Source organism: Pinus tabuliformis, chromosome 7, assembly GCF_031772625.1.
Source record: "Pinus tabuliformis cultivar Carrire ecotype Pingquan chromosome 7, CPIR1, whole genome shotgun sequence".
NCBI classification, from domain to species: Eukaryota; Viridiplantae; Streptophyta; class Pinopsida; order Pinales; family Pinaceae; genus Pinus; species Pinus tabuliformis.
Window position 1 is genome coordinate 940,668,631 of NC_142293.1, and position 18,893 is coordinate 940,687,523.

Sequence of the window (18,893 nt, forward strand, 5' to 3'; positions counted from 1 at the left end):
TCTTCTTGTATGAGAGGTTGAAACCCCAGGACGGAAACCCTTGGGTGATTTAGTGAGATTGGGTGAGTACCCATCTCCCCTTGCTAAATTCATCCAGAATTCGCAGGAGAGCTCAACAGTGATATTTCAGTTCAGTTTTGGAGGGTCAGCACAGTATTGGAGTACATTATTGAGACCAGTTTCCCATCTCAACTATTTTATTGTATCAGCATGTAAACCTCAGTTTATATTATAATAAAGATGATATTATTTTCTGCCTATCGTTTTATGGAATTGCATGCACTTTATCTATTATATTTTACATGGAAATCTTCTATTAAATGAATGATAGTTTAATGATGAAATTTGGGTTGAGTTTAATTTTTGCAAATTTAGAAAAATATCCCGTTTGGGATATTACAAAATTTGATTTTTTAAATGAGGTTGTTATTTTTTGTGTAGTGGGGGATTAATGCCATTTGGTGTTTTTGGTGCCCCAAGATTGAATTTTGAAGTTGTCCATTTCCATTGCAAATATGCCAAAGGCCGTGGACCTATGTTGCACAAAACATCTAGGAACTCGACATTTTTTTAGTGGATCAAACAACCATTATCATCACCAATAAAGTTTTTTAGTGGATCAAAGGTTCAAAGATCATTTGCCAAATCAGCCATGCATACTTCTCATCTTCCATGGACAGGTATGTTCATAAATACCCCCATGTTAATGATTGTTTCCATACATTTAGGCATATGGTTGCTTGCTTCTTTCCCTACCTACATTTTTCTTCTTGTTTTTTAAATCATTTTGCTATTGGTTTCATGCCCATGAAACAATGCAAAGGTTTTTTCCATAATTGGACAACCAACATGATTTTAGTTTTTGAAGTTTTTTATGCGCCATCTTATTGCCATTTTCAATGGAAATAATCTAATTTAAATTTCTAAAAATTTGATTTTTTAAATGAGGACGCTGTTAGTTTTTGTATAGTGGGGGATTAATGCCACTTTTTGTGTTTTTGGTGCCCCAAGGTTGAATTTTGAAGTTTTCCATTTCCATTGCAAATATGCCAAAGGCCTTGGACTTGTGTTGCACAAAATGTCTGGGAACTCAACTTTTTGCTACGTACTGGAGCTCGAAACACCAAAACTCGGCCGAAACACAACGGAAACACTGGGCGCCTTATTGTACAATGTCCCATGATTTGGTGACACCTTATGGTACGACACTTGACGTTTCAACCATCTTTTGGCCCTTTTCCATGGCGTTTTGTGTCGAAATATGTAACTAGGTTCGATCTTCATAATGGCATATGTAATCCTGATTTTATGTATTTAATGAAAAGAGAAAAATAAATTTATTATTTGTGTTCTTGAGGCATGTGTTTCATGCTCAAGGAAAACTTATTTTTAGGTCAAGCACCCATTGAGTGCTTCTAGGTTTGTCATAGAGTCAATTGAGTCATTGTCATGTATTGAATACCCATTTAGGCATGTTACATATTGTAAAGGAAAAAATATTGAGTCAAAATAGAGTCAAAAGACTCTCTAAGACCTCGTTATGGCACAAAGATCAAGTCGGCCTACATGAAGGGACAAGTCAACCTCAAGATAGCAATTCGTACCCATCACAAGCCTATAAATAAGAAGGAATTCGACCTCATTTGTAGACTCACTAAAGCAAGTTCGATCTCGTCAAGATAAAAGATGGAAAAGGACGAAGAAGAAGAAGAAGATCAAGATTGGAGTTTTTAGGCCTCTCTCTCTCTCTCTTTCATTAGGGTTTCTACATGTTCTGGCTAGATGAAATTTTGAAGTTGCAAGGTTGAAGTTATGAAGCTGCCTCTAGATCGAAGCTGTGACGCTGCTAGGTCAAAGTTGCTGAAGCTGCATAAAGGTCGAAGCTGTGAAGCCACTAGGTCGAAGTTGTTGAGGCCGCTAGGTTGAAGTTACAAAAATTGTTGTTGGGGTCGAAGTTGCTGGAAGATCGAAATACTGGAAGCTGTGTAAGGAAAGCTTGTCAAGAAGGAAGGATGACTTGGTCTTGGAAGGTCTTGGTCAAGGGTCATAGGTCTTGGAATTTGTCAATTGAAGTTCTATAAGAAGAGAAGGATTTTTGTGGGTTTTCCTCTCAGTTGGAGAGGTTTTGGTCCTGGCTGATCGCCTATACCTTGTGTCCTATTCAGTGTTGCATGAAACACCCCTTCCTTTTGATTTAGGGTAGCATCGGATGTGCTCTAGCCATGAAAATTGGTAGAGAGGCTAAAGCACATGAGATCTCCAAGACCCAGAAATGGTTTGGGTAGATTCTAACCAGTTTTGGAGATATTGAAATAATTAATATTTTTAATGGAGTTACTAAGTCTAAACTTAGGAAAAATAAAATATTAATGGGTATTAATATAAAAATGGGATAAAAGGTTCCAAAAGTCATGGATCAAGCCAAAGCTAATCTTAGCCGTTGATCAGAGATTTAATCTCGACTGTTGAAGGACCAACAGGAAAAGTATAAGAAGAGGCTTGAGGGTCAGTTGGAGAACGCACTGAGGGAGACCAGTCAGTTCGATTTTTGGAGCGGGGTTAGCTATGAAATTCGAACTAGTGGTCTGGAGAGTAGCTAGAGGTAGCGGGTATGGAACAAAGAGTCGGGAACAACATCAGAAGACCAGCGCAGAGGTTGGAGAGGCAGACGCAGAGGCAATAGACTTCACAGTCACTGGAGGGCTTGCGAGGGTGATGCAGAGAGGCCCAGTGCTGACGCAAAGGGTCTGGGAGCTGTGCAAAGGCCAACAAGCCTGACGCTGAGACTAGGAGAATTGTTGGATATTTTTTATTTGTTGCGTAGGCTAGTTTGGCACCCAGTTGTACTGAAGAATTGCTGAATAATAAAATCCCCCTCTGCTGCACCGGTTTTCCCACATTGGGTTTTTCCAGTGACCATTGTCCAAAATATCTGTGTTGATGTGTTGATTCTTGTGCATGTGTTTGTTTTTGTATTATGGTGTGATATTTGCAGCATAATGTATTTTAATGTTTACTGAAGGGTTTTCATAAATAAATTATTGAGAAATAAGTAGGTAAAATAAATCAATTGTTGCAATGATAGAATTTTCACACCTTCTTGGATCAAAACCCCGTTACGTGACCCATACATATCTATGGGTGATCCACCGCCCGAAAAGCGGATTGGGTCGGAAAAGACGCTTCCTACCCTGTGGGAACCGTCGAGCCCGATCCACGTTTCGGAATTGTTGGGACGCGTTTCGGGGCCGAATTTGTACAAATCGCGACCGATTCCGTGGGTTGCCGGCCAGTTCCGCCGTGTGGCCCCACAAAAACGTTTTTTTATTTTTTGTTATTTTTATTTAGTGGTTGGGGGTGGGTCCAAGTTGGGTTAGGGAAGGGAATGAAGGGATTAAAATGCTCTTTCATCTCTCATTTTCTCACTTGTATATTTTGAGAGGTTGGAGAAGAGAGGAGAAATAGAGGAGAGACTTGAGGAGAGCTTGGAGGAGTGAAGGAGGAGGAGCTAGGAGAAAGAAGAGGAGATTGGAGGAGTAAAGAAGGGCTTCCATCTACAAGAGCTAAAGAGGTAAGTGTAAATCACAACCTCCCTCATTTTTTTGTCATTGTTTTTTGTATTTTTTGTTGAAGTTTCTAAGTTTACTTAGTTTAGAAACCCTTCATGCGCTTTTTCTAATTTATTCCTACCTACTTGTTATTTTTCTTTAACAAGTTATTTACAAAGTAAATATTGAAAATAAACACCAGTGCATGCTCAATATATTACAGATCAACAACTAAAAGAAACAAGAACAAACACACATGACACCATTAATTTTGGACCAATGTCCCTGGAAAAACCCAATGTGGGAAAATTGGTGCAGCGATCTGAGGGTTTTCTTATTAAGCAATATCAGATTAGAATATGGGTGCCAAAACTGGCCTACCCAACAGAGAATTTCCTTAGCAGCTATACCTCACAGTTTGAGAGAAATCTCATGGCTGAAACCCTGGAAAATCCTTCCGGCAGTTCCTTAGCACAAAACTGCTTTGCAACCCCAACGTCTGCCCAATCTGGACTGCGTTAGCCCCTCTCTATCTCACGCTGGCCCTGCGTCATCCCCAAGAGGCCCCGCATAAGCTCTGGGAGTCTCTGCATCAGCTGCGCTAGCCCCTCTGGTGCTCTGCGCAACACTTGGTCGGATTTGCGTGGCCTTGTGTGAGCCCTTGCTGGCTCTGCATCACCCTCCTTGGCTGCTGCACTGCTCTCCCGGCACAATCTCTGCCTTCTCTGTTTCTCTGTACTCAATGCCCCTCAACTGCTCTCCTTATCACTGATTCTATCTCTCTTAGCAAACCCCGCTCTAGAGAATAGAATGACTGATCATCTGGTGTACTCTCCAAGTGACCCTCAAACCTCTTCTTATACTTTTCCTGTTGACATATCAACGACCGAGATTAAGTCCCTAATCAATGGCTAAGATTAGGTCTAGCTTGATCCATGTCTTTTGGACCACTCTAACATAGATTCATATTAATACACATTAATATTTTATTTTCCCTAAGTTTAGACTTAGGGACTCCATTAAAAATATTAAATATTTTCATATCTCTTGATCTGTTTAAAATCTGCCCAAACCCTTTCTGGGTATTGGAGATTTCATGTGCCCCAACCTCTCCACCAAATTTCGTGGCTAGAGCACATCCGATGCTACCCAAATCAACATTTTTTGGCTGCCTCTCCTACTGTTTCCCATTCTTTCTTCTTTCTCATTTAATTGTAGGTTGTCTACCACCTATATTCATATTCCAAGATGGTGTTCTTTTGGCTTCTATGTATCATTCCACTTTTGGTTTTCGTGATGGCAAGGGGGAGTAGGAATAGAAGGGAAGAAGAACAAGAGAATAGTGGTTCCCATATGAGTGACCCAACGTATGATGAGGAGGAAGGGTTTGAAGAGGAAGGGGATGAACTTGAAGGGAACACTGAAACACTAGAGCGGAAAGCTGTATTGACATCCTTGTGGAAGTATGTGACCAAACTTGAAGGGGGAAAAGGTGGTGGAAGCTACAAATTTTTGTGCCCTCATGGTTGTCATGGAGGAAAACCATTTAGTGGTTCATATACTCGTGTGAGGGGGTATGTTTGTGGGGTGATGGACAGTGATGATAAAAAGGGTGTTGTGGGGATACATATTTGCCCAAATATTTCAATTGAACAAAGAAGAAAATACATCAAAATAGAGGAGGTTGCACAACAAAAAGCAAGAAACAAAAATTGACTTCTGAATCAAGTGCAACCTCTAGATTTGGTAGCTCATCTCCTCATGGTACTTCTGTAAGCTTTGGCGGTAAAAGAACAATAGGGGATTTCCTGAATGTGGCTGGGAGGGATGGTGTGGATCAAAAGATGGTTTGATTTTGTTGTGCTTGCAGTGTACCATTTAATGTGCTTCGCTCTCCCTATTGGCATGAAATGGTATAGGCCATCAATGAAGCCCCAAAATGATACAAGGCCCCCAACTATGAGAAAGCTAAAACAATGTTATTAGAAAGAGAAAAAGCAAAGGTTCAAAGAGCTTTGACACGATTTACAAATGAGTGGGTGGATTGTGTGGTATCCATTGAATCAGATGGGTGGACATATATTAGAAACCAACATTTGATAAATGTTCTTAGTGTTTCTGCTAATGGTGCAATATTTCTTACATGTCATGACTCCTCTTCCATCAGTGCAACTTCCCAAAAATTGCAGATTTCCTATTGCAATAAATCAGAGATGTTGGTCTGAATAATGTGGTTCAAGTGATCACAGATAATGCAGCAAATTGTAAGGCAACAGGAAACGTTATTGAGCGTACTCATCCACACATCTTTTGGTCTGGGTGCTTGGTGCACACATTGAACCTTTTGATGCATGATATTGTGAAGCATAAAGAATGTGGGAGGATTAATGAGCTTTACAAGAGAGGGAAGCAACTCATTAAATTTATCGCAGGGCATACAAGGGTAAACTACTTCTATGGCACTTACTCCAAGTTGTAGTTGCTTAAACTTCCAAAAACAAGATTTGCAAATTATTACCTCACCTTTAGGCGGCTAGTGAAGGTGAGACAAGATTTAACTAATATGGTGACCTTTGAATCATGGGAGGAAATTAACACTGGTAGAGATGGTGCTAATCTGGCCAAGGACACTATTCTTGACATGTTCTTTTGGTCATAGGTTAAATATGTTTTGCAAATCACCAAACCAATTTATTACATGATCATGTTTGCAGATTCAGATCGACCAATAATTAGGGAGGTGTATGAGCAAATGGATAGCATGTTGGGGCAGATTAAAGACATTGTTGAGCCTAGAGATATCACCTTATACAATTATATTCATGCAGAGGTGGAAAACCGATGGGAAATGCTAAATGTTCCATTGCACGCATTAGCATATGTTTTGACACCTAAATACTATCATCCATCATGGATTTCAACACCAAGACCTGGGGGGGGGGCAGGAGAAAACCACACCTAGATCCAGAGGTTCTAGAAAAATATATGATTACATTGGATAAATTAGTCCCTGATGAGGAGGAGGCTGCCATGATACGAAAATTGTTGAGCAACTATACGCTTATCACTGGTCCATTTGGGAGCATACTTGCAATTAGAGACCGGGAAAGTTTTTTTTCTCTTGAGTGGTGGAACATGCATGGAGGTGCTACTCCACTTCTACAGACTTTGGCATTGTGGATGCTATCATAGGTGGTAAGCACTTATTCTGTAGAGAGGTGTTGGAGCTCTTATTCTTTCATCCACAGTGTTAAAAGGAACTGGTTGAGTTGAGATTGGGCAGAGAACTTGGTTTATGTTCATTACAACTTGCGATTGTTGTCCCATTTCTGTGATGATGCAAAGACTAATAAAGACCTTAAGGTTTGGGATAGGAATCCAAAGGAGCCCAATTTAGAGGATGGAGTGTTGCGATTAGAGAAATTAGAAGATGCTCTTATCTATTTATGTCCATGGTGGTATGAATTTCAAAATTCAGTCAATAAGTGGTATGTCCATTGAATTCAAATGTCAATTTTGCTTATAAAGCATTTCTCTAATTCTTGTTTTTAATTTTTTTGTTAACTAGTGGTTTTTTTTTGGTATGAATTTTTTGAGCGATTCTAGGATGATGATGGTCGAGTTGAGATGCCACCCCCATCTGGTTCCTTGGTTCCCAGGTTCCATGGTTCAATACCAACAGCAGGGGCTTCATCTTCATCAATTTCAGTGCCACAAATTCCACGGGCACATCTTCTTCATTGCCACCATGTGGAGGCCCATCGCTACATACTCTTCTTGGTAGAAGGAGGAGAGATTAGTAGATATATTCACAATTTACTACTTTTGTCATAGATTAATCATTAGACTTGTAGGCTTGTTGTGAATTTGAACCTTTTTGTCTTGGTGTCTGCCAAGTGGCCTATTTTGTAAACATTATTTTTTTGAATTTTGGACATGACTAATGTTAACAGTTGCTCACTTGCTAGGTAATATGCTTTATGTTTTATAATATGCTTAAAAATTTGATGTATGTTTGTAATTGCTAGAATATAGATGGTTGATGCTCGAATAATTAATCAGTGATGTACAATGGAATCATGGATGCCATATCTATCTTGATTTATGTAAAAATATGCATGTTTTCATGTCTTCTAAAACTAATTTGGTATTTGGGATGTTTCCATGCTCTCCTCCAGCTATTGGGTATATCGACCCTCCAAAAAATAACATTGTTGATGGCCTCAAAAATGGCTGTAATGCTCAACAAAATTCCCCTCTGGGATTACCCCACAAGCAACAGCCTTTCTCAGTGCCAATACCACCTTCTCCTAGGCTCCCACATGTGGAACAAAGGCACCACTGCGCAGACTCATGCAGTCTTTGATGGTGGCTGATTGACATAGCAATCTTACACAAAATGGAGCCCAGACAATGCTCCAAATCTCCAACGAATGGTGGTCCTAGTCTTTCCTTGAAATCCCAACAAACTCCCAGCTCCACAACCAACTCCAAATGTTGTGTGTTCCCCTTTCTGTGCCCAACCTACTGAACCAGCTCAACAAATTTGCTAGATAAGCTCTCGGATCAAGTCAAATGTAGTGCAAATCACCTCCTTGGGTTGGCACTTGAATTCCACCAAAGGTAGGGTGAGATTCTCGCATTAAAATCTCGTGTGCTCAATAGCACGTGCATACTTGGCTCTCAGCTCAAGCGTGCTAGCTAAGTGTGAATGTCAAATGATCAAAGATGCCCAAATGATGAATGCACCTCCTATTTTAGTCTTGAGCCTCCAATTCTCCATGTGGGTCCCATCCATCAATTTCCTCATCTCTCTTCCCTCCATGAGAGCGTATTAGCCAAGGGGAGCGTATTTCCCTATGCAGTGGCCCCCACCATCCACTAACAATTTGATTTTTCTTTTTCCCTTATGTTGGAGCCTGTTTTCACCTCAAAATTGCAAGTGGGACCCCATAACCCACTTTTCCTAAGTTGCATCCCAAAATTTGACAAAATTGGTCAAAATCGATATTTCACTTAGCAACCTTGCTAAGTGGGAATATCACAACCTTCCACCCATCAAATTAGCTCCTAGATCCAGAGGAGTAGCCAAAGATCTATCTAGAGTTTCTTTCTGTCGACTGTGAATGCTTTGAGTATCCCATGCTCCTACATACCCCCCAGGATCATACAGCTAGACCCCCTGATAGTTCCAAAGGACTCTAATAGTGAGCTAATACCTAGTTCAGCCCCCTCACATTCGGCCTTTAGAGCCTGGAGACCTTGACATCATTGCCACTCTCTCTCTGTCTCTGTCTCTCTCTCTCTAGGTTCTTGAGTTGTCGAGTTTCCCAACCTTGGATATATTCAATGTTTGTATTTCGCATCATCGTACCTTTGTCACAATTACATAAGTGTTTTATCTTGAGGATTTACTACTATAGGTTTGTTTCTTTCTATATGTTATTTTCAACATTTTTCAGGAGTTGCACTTGTTGATTTGGGTAGCATCGGATGTGCTCCAGCACTGAAATTTTGTGGAGGGGCTAGAATACATAAGATCTCCAAGACCCAGAAATCGTTTGGTGAAATTCCACCTGGATTGTGCGTTATTAAAATAATTAATATTTTTAATGGGTTTCCTAAGTCTAAACTTAGGAAAATAAAACATTAATGGGTATTAATAAATATGGGTGAGAAGCTTCTAAGAGACAAGGATCAAGTCTGTTTCAATCTTAGCCGTTGTTTAGGGACTTAATCTCGACCATTGATTCATCAACATGAAAAGTATAAGAGGAGGCTTGAGGGTCAGTTGGAGAGACACCAAGTTGATCAGTGAGTTCGATTTTTCTGGGGCGTGGTTTGTTGAGAAAATCGAACAAGTGATCTGAGTTGTAGTGAGAGGGGCGAAAGCAGAGATTTGGATTGGAAAGGTGTTCCGAGCCAAAGAGTACGTGGCAGAGAGGTAGTAGTAGCATCAGAGAGGCAACACAGAGGCCTACAAAGTCCAGGAAGGGGCTCGTGCATTGCTGACATAGGCCAGGAGGGTCTCTTGCAGTGGCAGTGCAGAGTATTCGTCAGAAGTCTGAGATTTTGTAGGAGAAGCGAGGCTTTGAGCCGGGAGGGCTGAACAATAGTCTTCCTCCAGCAAATCGATCTAGTAGAAAGGGTGCTGCAGTCTCCTAGAGGCAAGACGTTGGCCCAAGCAGTGATTGCGTTGGGATTTCGCAGTGTTAGCCGGAGTCAAGCTACGCAGTGGATCAGTTGTGACTTGGAGAACGAGGTAAACCCTTGTATGTATTTCTTGCTGCCTTGATTTCTCTGTAAGGTTAGCTGGTGTGAGAGGCAACCAATTGTACTCAGATTCTGCTTGCTTAATAATACAAACAATCTATCTGTTGCACCGGTTTTCCCTCATTGGGTTTTTCCGGGGACATGTTGTCCAAAAATAATGGTGTCCGTTGTGTGTTTGTCTCATCTATTGTTTCAGTTTATGATCTGTATGTCTGTGTAGTCTGTAGTAGTGTTTTTCATCACTGTTTATAAATGAAATAACTTGTTGAATAAAATAACAAGTAGGAGATGCTAAACCAGTAACTGCAGTAGGATTTTTGTGTCTAGATTCAGAAATTTTCACGCACTTGCACTCCCACATGTATTCAAATTTCATACTAGTTGTATTCCTCAATGCCATTGACCTACTTTTGTAACCATTCTTTGGACATTAATAAAATTAACTTATCCTATCTTATTGTGCATTTCTTTGCATGTGGTATGTAGAACTTTCATGTTTCTTTTATTCATTATAACTCCTGCCTTCTTTAAAGGAAGGAAAACATTGCTTTTTTATCACAAAATATATTGGGCACTTTGGGTCAAACAGAGATAAACATTGAATCACATCTTTCATTCAAGGTCACTATTTCAGAAATGATATATCTCCCTCAATTTGCAACTACATATGTAACCAGTTTAAATGTAACTTTCATGTTTATTTTATTCATTAGAACTCCCACCTTCTTTAATACAAGGAAAACATAACTTTTTTAATACAATAAGTATTCGACACATTAGGTCAAACAGGGATTAAGTTTGCATTGCACCTTGCATTGAGGGTTAGTATTTCAGAAATGATATGCCTACCTCAATTTGCAACCAGATATGTAAACAGTTTACTTGTGTTGGTCATTCAAAACTTGCATTGAATGTTGAAATAAACTACTTTAGTTCAAAAGATAGAAACAAAATGCAGGTAAAAGATTTCTGAGTTTGTTAGACTTGTTTGCATATGAGTAATCTAGTTCTTAGATTAATATTAATCCAGAATATTTTTATTAACTACATTGTGCTCCTTTGTTGTTGAGTATAGTAGCCTGACTTGTGTATTTGCTATGATATTTTTTTACTTGTGTAGGTGGGATCGTTCAAAACCTGCATCTGTGACAAATTTGATACTTTTGAAATTTAAAGAGGTAATTGTTATGGACCTGTGAGATAAAATTTACTTGCATAGGATGTACAAAGATATATCTGAATTAATGATTGATAAATTGACAACGTGATGATACAATTGAACTATGTGATTAGTTTACATGGTATTGAAGAGTTGGGTCATGATGAATGGCGTTGACCTTAAAATCTGAGTTGATAGTATGTGTGTCTATATATGTATGTGTGTGTGTCTAGACTCTATGTATCTTTTTTCTTTTTCTCCAACCCAGCTGGATAGATCAAGCTCTTGAATGGTTTGACCTTCACATAGGAGGTCTTGGGGTTGATTTCTTGAGGTCAATGGCTTTGTTACTTGCCTCATTCAATGACCCTACTAAGTCAAGTGCAATAATTATCGTTGATGTGTTTACATTGGGTGCCATCCATTAGTCATCGGAAACAATGGAACCGGTGGAACCAACCAGTCTGACTGTTTTGAAGCTTAAACTGGTCCAATTGGTGGCACAGAACCGCAAAAGGCCGATTCAATACTGAACCCATCTATTTTCACTGAACCAACTAGTTCCAGATAATGCAACCAAGGACCCTCCAAACATAGATATATAAAAGAAACAATAATTTATGAATGGGGCAACACCCTAAGTCTTAGGACAACAATAGGGTCAGCCACCACTATCACCTAAATGGCTTCTCACTGAGGGTGGAAGGAAAGTTCACATCACTTCCAAAACCCTAGCGACTTTCTTCTTTAGGAGATTTAAGGTCAAAGGGTGCAAATCTAGTTCCTTTGATGAACACTTGATGACAATTTTTATATAAATAAATAAGAAACAAGAGTTCATGAAAGATATTGCACTTTTTAATATGGCATATGACAAACCCTAATTTCAACAATTTCATGCAAAATGGAAGAAAATAACATTAAACTTACACTATTCAAAGTATCACTTCATCAATCCATAGAAAGCCTTCTCCATGCAAAACATATCCTCCCCAAGATACTTCGTATTCCTTAGCCATTGGATCCAAGAGAAAAGAAGATAACTAATGTGAAATCTTTGCAAGAGAGATAAATGAGTGTGTGTCAATGATCCAAGGGAATTTGACTCCCATCTATTTATGGGAGGGTTACCAAGTCAAATTTCTATTGATTTACAATCAAAATCCCTAAAATCAACTTTAAGTGTTCAACAAGGTTAATAGGTCACAAGTTGACCTAAAAATAACTTCACATAATGATAAAACATAATAAAATGACATCCTTTCCACGTGTGGGAGAAAGAGCCCTCCAACATGATGTCATCCTGTTTAATGAACATCTCCATCAAACAAGGTGACAAAATCGGTCTAGGAGTGCTCCTCACTGCAAGACAACTCATCACAATGAATGGGTGCATCTCCAAGTCACAACTCCTCGTCCAAGATGTCATCAACAAGGTGCCATGCATCACCATCATAGGGTTTGCATGGGTGATTTGACAACCCTAGAGCATGGTGTCATCATCAAGAAAAGGTGTTCAAGCCCTCCAAAAGCGTCTCAAGTGATCACCATCCTCATCTAGACTTGAGAACAAGGCAACACCGATAAAATAGGTACAAGGCAGCCTGGGAGCATTGTGGGTCCTCTGGGCCAGATCATGAATCCTACCAATGACCTAACTTCTTATCTCAACATTTCATCATCTGGAGGTACAAAAATTTGGAAGCCCCAAATTTCTACTACAACAACTAATTACGTTTCTTCTATTTGTTAGTTACTGAACAAATTTATTTACTGTTTCCTACAGTAAACACTGAAACTAATACACTGCAGCCTTCACTATTTAAATAAAATGTGGAAACAAGAAACTGAACAAGAAGGAAATACACAATACATCTACACAGTTGTTTTTGGACAAATGTCCTCGGAAAAACCTAGTGTGGGAAAACTAGTGTAGCAATTGAGGGTTTTGTTATTATACAGTATTAATTCTGAGTACAATTCGTTGGATGCCCAACTGGCTATCCTATACAGAGAGAAATTGGACAAAGCAAGTAGTGAGATACTCTCACCCTGTCAATGGAAGAATCTGACTCTGATCTCGTTGGAATAGAGGCTTACATCCCTTCTGTGTTAGCTTCTGCACGGAACTGCGTCAACCCCACGCAGTCTTTGCGTCACCTTTGCTAGGGACTGCATTGCTCCTCCTTTGGACCCTCTGCTGACCAGAAACTTCGATTTCTAGCCTCCCGGTCTCACACCTCGGTTTCCGGCTTTTGAAACTCGATTTCCTCGACAGGAATTTGGTCTCCCTTTAGGCTTTGCACTGCCACTACATCAGTGGGCCAGCGTCAGCCTCTCTCTGGACGTTGTGATGTACTCTCTGCCTTATATTGTCCAGACAAGGAAGACTCCTCACCGGATACTATCCCTGCCCCTCATTGCAAAATCTCACTTCAAATTTCTCACCGATAGCTGCTCTGCTTCAGAAATTTGATCTTTTGAACTCTTCTCGATGTGCTCCCCATGTACCCCTCAAGCCTTTTCTTATATCTTTTTTTTGGACAACCAACGACCCATATTAACTTCTGATCAATGGCTTAGATCATTTTGGCTTGATCCTTGTCTTCTTCTAGAAGTTTCACCCACAATTAGATTAATACCCTTTAATTATTTTAATTTCCTAAGTTTAGACTTAGGGTCCGATTAAAAATAATTAGTTATTTTAATAAAACTGTCTCCGGGTGGAATTTCCCAAAACGAGTTCTGGGTATTGGAGAATGCATGTGTCTAAGCCTCCCTGCAAATTTTGAGACTTAGAGCACATCCGATGCTACTATAAGTCAACACTCCCTCTTAGTGAGAAATGTGCCCTAGTAATGCACCTTGCTGGAGCATCACTCTGTTCTATAACATCTCCTTCTGTGCTGCCGATGTTTGACATCTTGTCCACTAACTACTGCGCAAACGCTACATCCGTACTACTGTTGACCCTGCCACTGTCAACACTGCATTCGTATTGCAACTCCCTCTCAATTTTGCATCTGTGCTGCTACTAGCACTACCACTGCCACTGCCACTACCAATATTGCATTTGCACTGCAACCTTCTCCAACTGCTGCTGCTACTGCATCAACAACGGAAAAGCATCCCAAATTACTGAACAAGTGTTTAGTATGATGCATCTTGTTGCTAGAATTTATGATTGCTGCTAGTCTCTACGTTGACCCACTAAAGCCTTTGTACTGCTGCTAACCTTTGCTCTGTGCCAACTGCATTGTTGCCAACTTTGCTTTGCGCTGCTCAGTGTTTGGTGCTCCTAGCCATTGCAACTATCACTCCGACACTCCTTTGCACCGACACTGGTCCATCCTGCTACTTTTGATTTGGGCTCCTGTAACAAGGAATTGATCCGAGAGGTGGAATCATCAAGGATCCTACCCATTTGCAGTCCTTTCTAACTACAACTCTAGATCACCCCACCTCCCTCTTGGAGATGCTTGGACTGTCATAGTGAACTCCTCCTCGATCTTCACGGCTGCAACCTTCGGATCATGCTTCTCATCTTTTTCCTTGTTCTTGAGAGGATACTTGAAGCATTCACCACACTTGAAGCATTGAATTTGCCACACCTGAAGCGTTTGATATTGGAAACATCTTTCTTCTTCTTCCGCTACTCTCGCTGCCCCTTGGATCTAAGGGCTGCATTCTCTTCCTCCTCCTGGGGCTTGACTCACTGCTGCTGCTTCCGTCAAGTTAACACTTAACCATGTCTCTCCTCAACTCCTCTTGCTTAAGAGCTGCCCACATTCCATCCCAGTTTGGCAGAGTCACCCTGCTTAGGATGCTCTAGACAAAGACTTGCCACTGAGATACTAAATTTCGGGCGAGTCTTACCATCTCAGAGCCTTGAGGTATTGAGCCCACAACTGCCAACGCGTCTCGGGTCTCCTGAAGCTTAGTCAGGAACGGATCAATGCGTTTCCTCTTCTGTATTTGCATAGATCTCATCTTCTGCTCCAAGTACATCTTCCATTGCTCGAAAGATCCCTGATATAGCGTCGACAAGGCATCGCACATCTCCTTGGCAGTGTCTCTACCAAAGATGTGACAGACTATATGATCCTTTGCTCCGTCGAGGATAATTCTCTTGGTCTTTACCATTTCTCCCTTGTACTTCTTGAGTGGATCTAGATCTGCGGGCTCAGCTACCACGCTGTCGATGTAGTTCTTGAGAAAATGTTCATCCAGAAGGCACGACATCCTTGCCTTCCAGATCACATAGTTGGATGAACCATCCAACTGATCCTGATCCCTCAATCCACTGGCTGCCATCTCTGCCAATCGAAAAAGTCGAATGACCTTCTCTCTCCTGCTGCTGCTCAGCAAATGAGAATTCAAATTCCCTGGCTAGGAATTTTTTGAGGAAGAAATTCCCTCAAGTGTCTCTCTTCTTCCTTTTGACGTCTTTCTGCCCAGCAACTGCATGCAGAAAACTGCGTCCCACGAAAAACCCCTCTTTGCTGAAGCTTTTGCTGCACTGCTCCCTCTGACGCTGACAATTTTCGTTCTGGAAATCCTAGCTCTTTGGCAAGTCACTCAGAGAGAGATTTACCACGAAAATCTTGCCCTCCTGGCATGAACTGCACAATCCCTCTGGGATTCAAATTGCTACCTTTGCAAGAATTTTGAACGCCCTTCCTCCTTCAGTGCTGGGCTGTTTCGGCACTGTTCTCTTCTTTCATCCGCAACTCTGATACCATGTGAAAATTTGGAAGCCCCAAATTTCTATTGCAACAACTGATTACATTTTTTCTATTTGTTAATTATTGAACAAAGTTATTTACTGTTTCCTACAGTAAACATAAAATAAAATGCAGAAACAAGAAACTGAACAAGAAGCAAATACACAACACATCTACATAGTTATTTTTGGACAAATGTCCCCGGAAAATCTAGTGTGGGAAAACCGGTGCAGCAGTTGAGGGTTTTATTATTATGCAGTAGTAATTTTGAGTACAATTCATTGGATGCCCAACTGGCTATCCTATATAGAGAGAAACTGGACAAAACAAGGAGTGAGATGCTCTCACCCTGTCATTGGAAGAATTCGACTCTGATCTCGCCGGAATAGAGGCTCTTCGTCTCTTCTGCATCAACTTCTATGCAAAACTGCGTCAACCCCACGCAGTCTCTATGTCACCTCTGCTAGGGATTGTGCTACTCCTTCAGACCTTTTGCTGATTAGAAACTTCGATTTCCAGCCTCTTGGTCTCACAGCCCAGTTCTCGACTTCTGAAACTCAATTTCCTCAGCAGGAATTTTATCTCCCTCTAGGCTCTATGCTGCCATTGCGTCACAACTACGTGGACCAGCGTCATCCTCTCTTTGGATGCTGTTCTGTCCTCTCTGCCTTGTACTCGCCGGCCCAAGAAGACTCCTCACCAGATACTATCCCTGCCCCTCACTGCAAAAGCTCACTTCGAATTTCTCACTGATAGCTGCTCTGCTGCAGAAATTCGATCTTTTGAACTCTACTCGATGTGTTCTCCAAGTGCCTCTCAAGCCTCTTCTTATATCTTTTTGTTGGACAACCAACGACCTAGATTAACTTCTAATCAATGGCTTAGATCATTTTGGCTTGATCCTCGCCTTCTTCTAGAAATTTCACCAATAGTTAGATTAATACACTTTAATTATTTTAATTTCCTAAGTTTAGACTTAGGGTCCCATTAAAAAAATTAATTATTTTAATAAAACTGTCTTTGGGTGAAATTTACCAAAACGATTTCTGGGTATTGGAGAATGCGTGTGTCTAAGCCTCCCTGCAGATTTTGAGACTTAGAGCACATCCGATGCTACTAGAAATTAACAGGTTGAGGCTCCTGAAGGGCTAACGCTCATTTATAGGGATACAATGTTGAGGTTGTAATTCATAAGTGCGCTCATGCTAGGCTAGATGTTGTCTTTATTATGTTGCAGAAGGATCAAGCCATTCCTCAAGGGATATTTAATGCATTTGTGAGAAACCACCTAAAACATACCCTCATGATCAAGTGAGACATGGAATGGGAAACACTACTAGGAAGATGCCACTACCTTGGTGCCAGGCTTCAATTGAAAGAGGTCCAACATCTTGAGTGTAATGATGATAAGAGGGAGAAATCAGGGAAGTTGTATTGCACAAAGACGAGATCATTTAACCATTTTTGTTCCAAGCGGTTTCTATTCTTCATGTGAATCTGCTAAAAAATAAGCCAATTTCACTCACAACCAAAGAAGAGCTGAAATTTTGGTTGAGGACTCTAATTGCAAACTTTTGCAATTGAGGGCATTTGTTGCCAAATGACTCCCACCAATGTGCTGCAAAGACAAAGACTATAGTTAGTTTATTGTACAACTATTTAGATTCTAAGTTTGGCTTTGTTGTTGCACAAACTAGTAGGCCTAGTAAATAGACTAAAGCTAGAGGGAATAACAACACCCTGGGACAAAGGCCCACTATCACCACAACTTAAGTCCCGTTCTCTTCTTGGATTTTCACTGACGGGAGGAGTCCCAATATCCCTCACTTATGATAGATGTGTTTAGGATACGTTTTGAAGTGAGGCAAGGTGGTTCATTCAATGGAAAGTTTCAATGAAAGTATGAGCTTTGGTAGAAGCTAGGAAGACTTTCCAAGAACCCCTTGAAAGAAAGAGTACACAAGACCTAGGTTCAAGATATTTGACGAGATAAAAGTTCATCGAAGGTCAAGGTAGGCAAGAGAAAAGGTTGTGAATGATATACTTCAATAAGTCCTAAAGCATAAACATTCAAAGGGTCCCCAAGTTGAAGGATTAGCGTCTAGGGTTCCCACTTGGTGTGATGGCTAGGGCATCAAATTTCTAGTGATTCGACTGTAGGAATTGCATCAAAATGTGAGGACCACTATAGGAGACACTAAGGAAGAGATATATCCAAGCAGAATTTAAAACACACTCCTTAGATTGAATTTGCACCAATCCCTAGAGAGGCCTCCCTGTACTTAAAGGGACGAAGAAAGATGTGATCACCAAGGATCTTAGACCCAATGCTTGCTTATTGGTAGAATTGGAGTCAAGGATAAACCACGAAATGGCAACTCGCTTTGCAGGGAGGCTTAAAGAAGCAACTTCACTATCTATGGATGCAACTACATGAAAACTTTAGACTTTTACACTTCAAAGTTCAATGACACTTATTATGGAGTTTCAAGGATGCAAATGCAAATAACCCTCTAGGAACATTCAGTCATTCATCATCTTATGAGTAACACATGCAAAATTTCCAATAGCTTCAATGTTCTAACAAAATTTCATTAATTAGGCCACATTAAAAACCATAAGACAAGATTCCATCCATTAGAGATTCATTAGATAAAAAATATAGCATTAAAAAGGCACTTATAAGCTATGTTGCACGAAACGCCGAAACGTTTCGTAGTACGGGTACGTTTAGAAACATCACCTTCCAAAAATGGAAACGTCAGTCGAAATGCCATATATATATATATATATTATATAAGTGAATTACACATTATCTTGCAAGAAAAAAGGGAATAAGACCCATAGATGACATTTAGAATGAAAACCAAGTCTATATTAACTTTCATAGATAATTACATGATTGGTCAAGCTTTGGCCAAGTTTCGGTTCAATTTCAGCGTTTCTGGTATATGTACGGCTGGAAATGTAGGGTTCCTAGAAGTTTCGTGCAACATAGCTTAAAGATGATGAAGAATATATCCATACACAAAAATTCCAAAGAGAAGGTCCAAATTATGATAGTGAAATTATCCAAATAGCACAGTTCATCAATAACATCTGAATTCGTCCTCCTATTGCAGGTCTAAAATTCTCAAGAGAGAGATCAAAGAGCCAAGTGATGATGTTTAGAACGAGGCTAGGCCTCAT

At 40.3% G+C, this 18,893-nt stretch overlaps 1 protein-coding gene across 1 annotated transcript in view; it reads left to right on the top strand.

Moving 5' to 3' along the window:
- Nucleotides 1–18,893, top strand: part of LOC149250731 (NAD(P)-binding Rossmann-fold superfamily protein) — a 326,674-nt gene that overhangs the window by 240,332 nt on the left and 67,449 nt on the right. Inside the window, exon 9 of the mRNA XM_089453731.1 lies at nucleotides 10,942–10,999. Coding sequence (XP_089309857.1) covers nucleotides 10,942–10,999 — 58 coding nt within the window. The remainder of the gene's footprint in view (nucleotides 1–10,941; nucleotides 11,000–18,893) is intronic.